This window comes from Manduca sexta, chromosome 16 (genome assembly GCF_014839805.1).
Source record: "Manduca sexta isolate Smith_Timp_Sample1 chromosome 16, JHU_Msex_v1.0, whole genome shotgun sequence".
Taxonomy (NCBI): Eukaryota; Metazoa; Arthropoda; class Insecta; order Lepidoptera; family Sphingidae; genus Manduca; species Manduca sexta.
In genome coordinates this window covers 10,078,840-10,089,404 of record NC_051130.1, presented here as the reverse complement: position 1 = coordinate 10,089,404, position 10,565 = coordinate 10,078,840, and the positions used below count along the sequence as shown (strand labels likewise).

At 34.4% G+C, this 10,565-nt stretch overlaps 1 protein-coding gene across 1 annotated transcript; it reads right to left on the bottom strand.

The window, feature by feature from the left end:
- Positions 1–485: 485 nt before the first annotated feature.
- Positions 486–10,023, bottom strand: LOC115448866 (alpha-N-acetylgalactosaminidase; the record flags this gene model as incomplete). The annotated part of the gene is given in 7 exon segments (XM_037439388.1): positions 486–704; positions 1,414–1,575; positions 1,831–1,925; positions 2,414–2,588; positions 3,265–3,439; positions 3,708–3,853; positions 9,853–10,023. Coding segments are annotated over 6 exon segments (972 nt in total), but the record flags the coding sequence as incomplete, so codon positions are not given.
- Positions 10,024–10,565: the final 542 nt, after the last annotated feature.

Here is a 10,565-nt window from a genome sequence, read left to right as displayed (position 1 = left end):
AATTAAAAACTTGTTTAATCACTCCCTGAGAAAACTACTTAGTAATTGCGTGTTTACACTCATAGCTATTATAAGGTAATTGCATTTTTTTCCTTTTCTATGTGACTAAGAGGCTGCCAGTCTTCATCAGGATTATTAGACTAATCCTGTTTATTCTATCATGTATAATCGGTCTATTTATAAATTATATTTGATCTAACATCCTTAGGAGGGACGAAGAGTGATGAAACCGTTAATAACTAACAATACTCCCTAGGTACCTATATTTTCAACAACATAACACCTTGACTACTCAACCGCCTAGCCTTGGTTAAGTGTGACCGTGTGACCAAACTTTAAATGAGTCCCGTGATGAATAACCCAAAACATTCCAATATACTATAATATTTATCGTATTGCGTATACCGTCATTCAACGTTATCATTGATTTACTAACTATATTTAGGTCTAGATTTAAACAAACATACTTATTATATATCACTTACTAATCCATAATCTTTCTTCTGCCACACTCTCAAACCCTGTTTTCCTAACTCATCTTGGTTGACGGCTATGATGTCCTTATTAAGTAGGATCTCCTTAAACTCAGGGCGGATGGTGGCGAGGTCCACGCTTCTCATCAGTAATGGCGCAGCCAACACCGCCCACACGGCCATCTGGACCCGCGCCTGGTCTACAGAGAGACCGAAGTTGCCGATCAATAACTGGAAATATAACAGACTCTAATTAAAATAAGTTATTAAGTCAGTGATTTTAATGGGGCACAAATCCGTCGTCCGGCAATGTTTTTTTAACCTGGTACATGTGGTTAGGGACTCAATTCAATGCTCGCTCAGATGAAGCTATTCTCCCGTATGCCGACATTGGACCGTAGAACTTATGAAACCAACCTAACCGTTCCACTCAGCCCCTAATGGTGGCAGCGTGTATTCCCACAAAATAGCCTGTAATGAAAACCCTGAACTAAATGTTGTGTAGTCCAAATATAATGTTGAACAACGTGACAGGTTGTGTCCCTTCACTTTAAACATAATAATACCGTTTTGTCTGAGTCTACTACGTACACTAGCTAACTCTACAACGCACTGATAGGCATCCTCTCACTAGCTTGTCTAATATCATAATTTTCTCTGAATTGTACACAAAAACGAGTCGTCAAGCGTAGTATAGGACATCCTCCACCTAGGTGGATTAGAGATTTGCGGAAGGTCGCTGGCAGAAACTAGATGCGCCAGGCCCAAAACCGGGTGAAATGACACGTATTGGAGGAGGTCTTTGACCATTAGAGGACTAAAATATATACACAAAAAAAAAATACAAAATTGGATTAAGGTTTTGGAACTTCTAAGCCATAAATAAACACAGGCTAACACTAACTTAATACCGCTGTAAAAATCTTGAAAGATTCCTTACCATATCAGGATCGTTCCAATGACCAGGCCCAGCATGTGACGCCATCCTGTCCTGATTGTCTCCGAACCAGTTCATGATCTTGGTAAGAGACGCCCACGAGTCCTCGATGTCATCCCAGTTACGCCATAAGTTGCAGTGCTCCGCGATGGAACCGTAATTGGGCTATAAAGAAACATTGAAGTTATGCCTAGTTTAATCGTCTTACAACTAATGACGGTTGTCGCTTTCTTTTTTTTATCATCTATAAAAAGGTGAATGGGACTCAGTACTTAAATCATGGTTTATTTGTAAGGCTCTTCCAGAATTCCTCGAGTAATTCCTTGGTTATGACTATTAACAATAACAGGGGATTCAATAACAAGAACATGTTTATTTATTTGCAAACCCCAAGACGCACAATTAATACTATAAACGTACCCGCATACTTTTATCCTCTTGATAAGCCGGCCAACTGCACGAGTACAGAATTGGACGGCCCGTAGCATTCAACAATTTGCCGAAGTTAGGATATCCTGAAAAATAGAATGGCATGTATGTTGTAAAACTGGGCTAACTATGATCATACAAGAATCAAAAAGAGCTGGGAAAAATAACGTCAGCAACAATCAGTCTAAAATTATAAAAACGTTGCAGTTTCTACAATATATTAGATACATCTGTTAGAGAATCACACATAAACCATTGAACCAGTCCTGGATTTGCAAATAGGCCGTAAAGGCCGCGGCCTATGGGCAGCAGCCTCATATGGGCGGTAGATTTCCTCACTCGATTTAATTAATCATTCATTTATTTAACTTTACTTTTTACCTTCCATAATACAAAAAAAATGGAAAATTATTAAGTATTTTAGAAACCTACATAAATATATAAACTACCTACATAGGGTGGCGGAAATAAAGTGGTCTACGCTCATAAAAAATATAAATCCGGCACTGTATTGAACGGACTTGTATACTACGCACTAAATCTGAAATGTACTTTCAATCTTCTCGATGATTACCTTCATCCATAGCCTTGGGGTCGATGTAACAGCCGTCCAGCTTGAGGTAATCAATCTCCCACTCGACAAACGTGTCGATGTCAATTTTCTCATTGCCCAGCACGCCAGGATAGCCTGCGCAAGTCTTGTTACCATAGTCTTCGTACATGCCGAACTTCAGGCCTTTGGCGTGAATCTAGAATGTTTGAAAGAACATGTCCACTGTTACGTATACATGATACTAATAGATTTAAGTGCAAACTATAGAATTGATTATGTGCTAATGAACATCGTAATTCTTTAAAAGCGATTTTTTTTTTTTTTGGAGAAAGTCGAGACCTCATTATAGTTTCCCAAAAGTTCTTATTATCGCAGTAGACCAGATTAATTAAATCGACATCATGCTTCAAGCGCATCTTACATAAGACGTAAACCTTATTCATATGCACAAAAAATATCTAAAGATCAAAACATCAGAAGACGCCTTCATCATCGTCAGTTATAAATGGCTAGTATTCCTTCGAGTAAAAAATAAGTCAGCCTAATAATAATATAATAATACCAGATCTACATTTTGTACTGCATGCGAACAAGAGCTGCTGAGCACGAGCCTCTTCTACTAGTAAGACGGTTTTAGTCCTTAGGCCACCACGCTGGCCTAGAGAAGGTTGCAGTGGCGAAGCGTCCAAACAACCCGATGCCTACCGGCTTTCCTTTTAGGTTTATTTCAGTTTTTGTTTTGTTAAATTGGCCGCAATATGTTAACTAAGGCCATTTTATTGCCTCGGGTTACCTTTTGAAATATTTCACTCTTCGCCATTGGGAGGTTGGCATACTATCCATTAAGTGTGACAAAAGAACAAGTCACTTACGTAATCAGAAAGTGCTTTCATTCCGCTAGGAAAGCGGTTCTTGTCTGGCACCATGCGTCCATCCTCGCCACGAGTCTTCTCGAGCCAACAATCATCGATACCCAGATATTCATATCCCGCGTCCAGATAACCATCGCTCACCATCAAGTCTGCTGTTCTTTTGATTAGGTCTTCGCTGGAATGTAATAATCTTATGAGTTTGAATGTTAATGATTTCTTATTTTGCGAATGTTGACATTGAAATAAAACTAATGGATTTTATCGCGGGTTTGAGGGCGGGAAAAGTCTGTTCATATAATGTTTCACAAATATACTACTCAGTTATCAGTATTTCTTTAAACAGGTAACAATGTATAATGTTTGTTTTGCTATCTATACGTGCCTACACGTGTCCGTAATTATTGTTTCTACTCGATACATATTACAAGTATGTAAATACTTACCTTATGCACTCATTCGGGTACTTCTTGCAGTCAGTGATACATCTAAACCTTTCCCAGGTCAGCCAGCCCATGGGTGGGGTCAACGCCAATCCATTGTCCAACGCGTATGCAGTAGATAATAGTGAAAACAGCCATACAACCAGCATCTGAAGTATGAAATACATGTTTTATTTGGTGATGGAGGTAAACAGGAATTTTGTTACATAGTACGCTTTTCTACTCCTCCACCTCCCTTAAAGTCAATGTAGAGTCGACGCAACACTCGTTTTCAAGCACATTTTAGAATCCAAAATATTTTTTTCAACATGCCTGTTTGGCGTCAACTTTCTTTCACAAATCGATATGCCCTTTACTACCGACTACGAATAAATGATTATATAAAAAAATACACGTCTAATTGACGTGTATTTAATAACCTCTATTTTTGAAGACGGTTAAAAAGAGCGACATTTACAAAGTAAAGCTTTCATTATAACTATTCGACGTATAAAGTGACTACTTGATCAATGTTGATTTTATTTTATCGTCATATCGTTAGCAGTACATTGTATATTTGACTTGAATATTAATAAGACTAAAGATTCATTCTTTTCTTTTTACCTATATACTTATAAATATACAGCGTGTTCGTGTAATGGGGTTCTAATTGTAATGTAACAAATACTATGAGAAGCTATGAAGCAATGGCAAAATAGCAGACTTTTTAGACAATATCTATAGATGTATTGTGTATTTTTCTTCGCTGTTTTGCCCTGGATTCACAACAATGTGCAGTTTTCATTAATTTTATAAATCTCTTATTTCAAAAACGCTAATTATAATCTATTAGGTGATGGTTTCTTGAAAGCCTAAAATATAAATAAATAAGTACATAACAATTAACACTTTGTAGCAGGCTTAAAACAATGTTCAACCAATAATCTTTTAGTGTTCGTGACTTAACTTTTAATGTGTATCCTCTCCGACAGTCGTAAAATAACTTGTACTCATTTGTAACAGCGTCTTTTTTTAAACAATACTTTTTATACACAAATTAGGTAATACAGAGTAGGTATAGGTCTCTTAAAGGCAAATATCTATAGCTAAAGAAATCTACAATTACTTACTCGAGATCTCTTTTGCAGGTTTATCATGTTAAATTGCTAAAAAGTAAATACTTTAAAATACTAGTCTATTCGAATGTTATTTGCAGGTATTATGAGTGTATATTTTTTATGCTGAATATCGTAAGTTAGTAAATATTATGTAATTTGTATATTATTTCTGTGCCAAATATTATACAAATTAAGTACATATTCAGGTTATGTAAAAAAAATTTTTTTTGCTCTTTATTAAACATGCTGTATATTGCAAGGTTTATCGATATTTAACCGACTACTAATCAATTTACCAGTGTACAATTTTAAGACTGAATATCGTAAATTAGTGAATATGTTATTTGTTTCTGTGCCAAATTAATTAAAAAAAAACTTTTTCCTGTTTAGGAATCACGCTGTATATTGTAAGCAGGTTCATCGATATTTGACCGAGTACTTATAGATTCTTATCGTTGGCTCGATGACCATGGCTTATCCTTAGCAGCGGACGAGATCTCACGTTCGATACTCATTACCTACATGAGTACTCTAATGAGTAGGAAATTATCTTATTAATATAAATGCAAAAGTATGTGAAAAAGTTTATATGATTCTGCGAAGTAAACGTAGCAACAACTGAACTGCTTTCAAACCAATGCTTTGGATGAAATTTGGCTCACGGTTAGACCACGCCCTGAGTTAACACATAGGGTATTTTATCCCATGGGAAAAAATGGATTTTATTAATCTGTTCTTTAAATAGATGGCGTTGGTAACGCAGACCGCAATGTTTTGTAGCGAGAAATTCTTTTCATGCGACGAAGCCGCGAGCGATTTTAATTAATGAAATAACTACATCCAATATTGCTGATTCATCAGCCGGTCACAGCCGCGACCAGTCTTTTTTTTATTTGTTACTTAAGTATGTACTTACTACATTTTGTTTGTTTATCTTTGACTGTGACTAATCAATCGTTTTTCTTTCTTTCAATAAAACATAAACATTAAGTAAGTACATGGAATTGTGCTTAGTTCTAATTGATTAGGTTCATGTTTCAAATTAGAAATATACTTAAGTAATAAGAATTACAGCGTTCTGCAATTAACATTTATCAACAATATATATTAATATGAAAACCTTTTGTATTAGTCCAGAAGTTAATTAGAGATGACCGCTCATAAATATCGTCATTTTAAAAACCTTTGAACGCAATTCGGACTTTACACTTACAAAGAAAAAAAGAAGAAATTTGACCAAGGCAAATTATCGATCACACATGGAATATATCGTTCACTGACATTTAGTGGATAAAGTCGATCTCAAAGAATTCTAGGATTATACAGAGCGGTCATAGGGAAGAATGATAAAAAAAAATGCGCTCATGCGATGGTTACTCAATCTACCGTGAAATAGCATAATATTAATGTAAAACTTATATGTTAAAATTCTACTTATATGTTAATACGCAGACAATGGTGTGGGTTATATATTTGTATATTTGTTTAGTTTAAGATTACTTTATATAAGGTCAGTAGGGGAAAGTGCGCCATAAAATTTTCATAGCTGGATTCAATGCAAAATAATTTCTTTTTGTGCTGACTTAAGAATGTAATTTTATTAATTTAAGAATATTTGATATTTTGTGATAACGACCTATAGTCATTCAAGGCAATCAGACAATAAATTAATATTATTTTGCTCAAAATAAAAAAACTCAATATTATAACAAACTATGGCTGTTAAATCAAATTCGGGGCAAGTGCGCCATATATTTGTACATCAGGGCTTCAAAACATTTTACACATTTTTTTGCTATATTTAAAAAAATAATAAAAAAAGGTAGCCTTAATATGAAATCCATTTTATTTCTAAAAACTAAAAAAATAAATATATAAAAATGTAGGAATTAACAATTTTAATGCATTATGACTCAATTACTTAGAATATGGCCTTATGACATTTGATATGTTTTAGCTGCATTAGAATCAGATAACGTGCCTGATCGAACAGTTGCATCCTCTTCACGTAAAGTTACTCTAGACCAAAATATTTCAGTTTTTCTTTTGTAAAAACGAACGATCTAAAACAAACACGGCTTTAAACAAAATACCTTGAGTACTAAAATTATGCTAAGTATAACATTTTAATAATAATAATTCATATTAGTAAAACATATTCTCAAAAAAGGCTGGTGATATATGGTTCAGGGGCAAGTGCGCCATACGACTAGTAACTGTGGCGCACTTGCCCTACTCGAAAATTTTGAGGTACATTTTTTCGCATTGCTAAAAAATCCTTTATTTTAGAATATATAAATAAAATTCAGGTAGGAAGTTAAAATAAAAGGTTTAAACTATGTACTCACTTTACTGGCTTACAGAAATATGTTACATATCTTGAAATATTTGATGTTATCTTTTACGTGGTCATCTCTGTTTACAGGTCTAAATGACACTTAAAATAAAATGGCGAATAAATCGTATTAAAATGAACAGAGCCATTTGTGTTTTTTAGTGGAACCGTATTTCAGTTAGTAGCATTGATATAAGATTGCGGTTATTGTATAACATCAATAGTTTTCGATTTTTTTAGGGCAGGTGCACTTACCCCGTCGGCGCACTTGCCCCACCTGACCTTAGTTTATAGCATGAAACCGTTTTTTGTCCCTAAAATGAAATAAAAAAAAACACTTCATATTATTCCCATGTCGTGATGTGCACGTTTTTAATGTGCATATTTTCTGTAAATATTTTATTTTTGTATATTTAAGGACGCTGTGACATTTTATCACTCGGACATTTCAAATAAGATTGTAAAGTCCGAGTGACGCCTTATTACCTAATGGTAATATCTTTTAGAGCACAAATTTGGTCCTATGTCCAGTCTATAATTACACTGTCTTTGGTCGATCTACTTGATCTATTTATTTGATAAGTGGCATGTTTTTGTGTATAGTCTACAACAAAAGAACTATGTCTTGTTTTTTACCTTGTGCCTAATATGTGGTGTTACGGAACGAACAATAGATGTGTTTTTGTTATGCTAAATTACGGTCCAAATTGAATTGACCGAGACGGTCATTGTCACAGCTTTCAATCATTAAATTCAAATATATTCACAGTATCACGTAATGTTGTGGATGTGAATCAAAGTACTATAAATTATTATAGTAATAGTATTTACATGAATTAATAACTTAGATATCATAATATTGCATAATATTGCAGCAAGAAACCGCCAGTCTAATAGCACAAATCTTATAAATAATAGCTGGCCTTTCGAACTACTTATACAAGTGTTAAAAACCATGAGACTTGGAAGCACATTTTGATCGATCGACTATTTACAATGGAAGGTTACCGTCCATTTTAATTGTTGTGTCTTTAAATAAGTTTAAATTGTTTGTTATTAGACATGATTTTGTTTATGATGCATTTAAAACATTTAGGAAAATACACGCAGTGCCTTGGACATGCCAGAGAAAAATCCGTGTAAACTTACCTAATTCATTCCATTATTCTGTACTTATATATTTTTGTAAACGATATTACCTAGTACCTTGAAGCTAAAATAGGTGCGATATAATATTCATTACGTGAACCATGTACCGTAATGAATATTATATCGCATACCATGAACCGCGTTGTTCAAATTAAGATTTCAAATTGGCACTACATAGGTACAAATTGTACCTATTTTTTTTTAAAACACCCATACTTTGCTTTCTCAAATGTAGATGACTTCTGTTTACTAAACTTCCAAATCTGTACAAAGGTTTCCGTTTTAACTTCCTACCTTTTAACATCCACACATCTTAAAAAATGTCATTTAATATTTTATAAAGAATAAATCAATGGCGATAATTTACCATGAATGACCTAGTCGCTCATTTGCTTTACAATAAACAAGAATGTGATTTTTCATAAGTATTTTGTTACAATGAACAACTTCTACGCTACGCTAGTGTCGGTTGTGTAACAAATTTATCATCGTAACTAAAACTTTATATTTACGCGTGTTTTACATTAGTGTTTAAATATAAACTGCATGGAGATATCAGGAAAACGTAATCTCTTATGTACTGTTCTATTGGGTAAAAATAAAACCTATAAATCTTATGGATAAGTAAATCAATGTTTAACTAATCGCTACTGCTCATATTTAATGCCAATACTTCAGCCAAGGACACAAAACACCATGGGCGCCGGGAGGGGTGCAAGGAGGTGCACGTGCACCCCCTGTCCGGAACAAATCACAATAAATATAACTAATTGTCAATGGGAACTATCGACCTCAGAGCTTTTATTATGGTTTAGCATATGCAAATACACGCGCGATTTTTATTTGAAAGAAAAATATATAATTTCATGCCAGCGCCACACACAGACAAATATTTGAACAAAGGCTTTGCCACATATTTGAACACAGTTACAAACACTGAGCAAAATTCAATTTTTATGGTTTTTACTTTTAGGTTTCCGTATAATCGGTTCTCCTTCAAGCAACTCGATAACTTTGTACGCTTTGATGTGTGGTCGAAAACCGATACCGAATGGCAAATACGCAAACATTTAAGTAAACAAACTTTCCACAAATACGCAAAATTCAACTTCAATTCAAACAAATGTTCAAATATTTTTGCTATGTGTGGCGCCGGCATAATGATATTATGTAGTACCTACTTATGCAGATTCACCTCCCTAAAAGTAAAACTGGAGGCGCCCATGCAAAACACTAATTAATATTTATATTTTATAATGTTTACTATCAAGTCCATATATCCGTACAATATGATGCTTCATTCGGTCTTTAGTCACGGGAAGTTCAATTGTGTAAGCGACCTAAACAGGAAAATTGTTGGACTATTATTAAACTCAATTCTAACTGTAAACAATATAAAGTTTTAAAACAACTTGAATTTTCACATCAAGCAGTGGGCCTTAGATTTAAAATATCAAATAAATGACATAAGAATACACTGAATATCTATCTACCTTACATTAAATGCATTGCACAAACAATAATACGTAAAAAATATTTAATATAAGACAGTATTCTCAAGGCTTACCTTGAATACCAAATTCGGGTCTCCACTTATTACAGCAAACTGCAAACTCTAGTTGTAAAATTTTATTCATAAACAACACGTCCGTCAGCCTGCAGCTGGCCAGTTACAATGCGTCCTGAGAACTCAGACGCGTCTATATCACCCACTGATAGCGTATCAACGACCCCCGGGGACATCTCGGCTTTCTTGTCGCGGAATATATGATTCTAGTTACTAGATATATCGAAAGGTAGGTTTTTTAACTTTATGCAAAGTTATGTATACATTTTTAGTTTTAACTTTAATAATTTATTAAAAGTTTACTGCTTCGATGGCGTAGTTATATTACGGTAGGTTTCAGTGATGAGGTCTCGGGTTCGATTCGCTGTCGGGCAATGATTTTGAGAATTTCAGTATCAGCCTGGAGTGAGGAATTTGTGCCCGATATGGCGATAGACTCGCTTCCAATCATATCATGGGACGGAATACATATGGCGGAAAGTTGATGCACCAATTGCTGCCCGCTCCTTCGAAGATAAAAGGCGTGAGTGTGTGTGACTATGTGTTAATTATAATAGATATCTTTTACGTTTACCAACACTTTACTAAGGTTTACTAAAATCTTAAAATAATCGCTCCTATTCGCTAAATTATACAAAATATTTATCCAGGCTACGACAAAAGCGAAATGTGTTTATTTGCTTTTTATGTGTAATCTAGGTATGTATTAATAC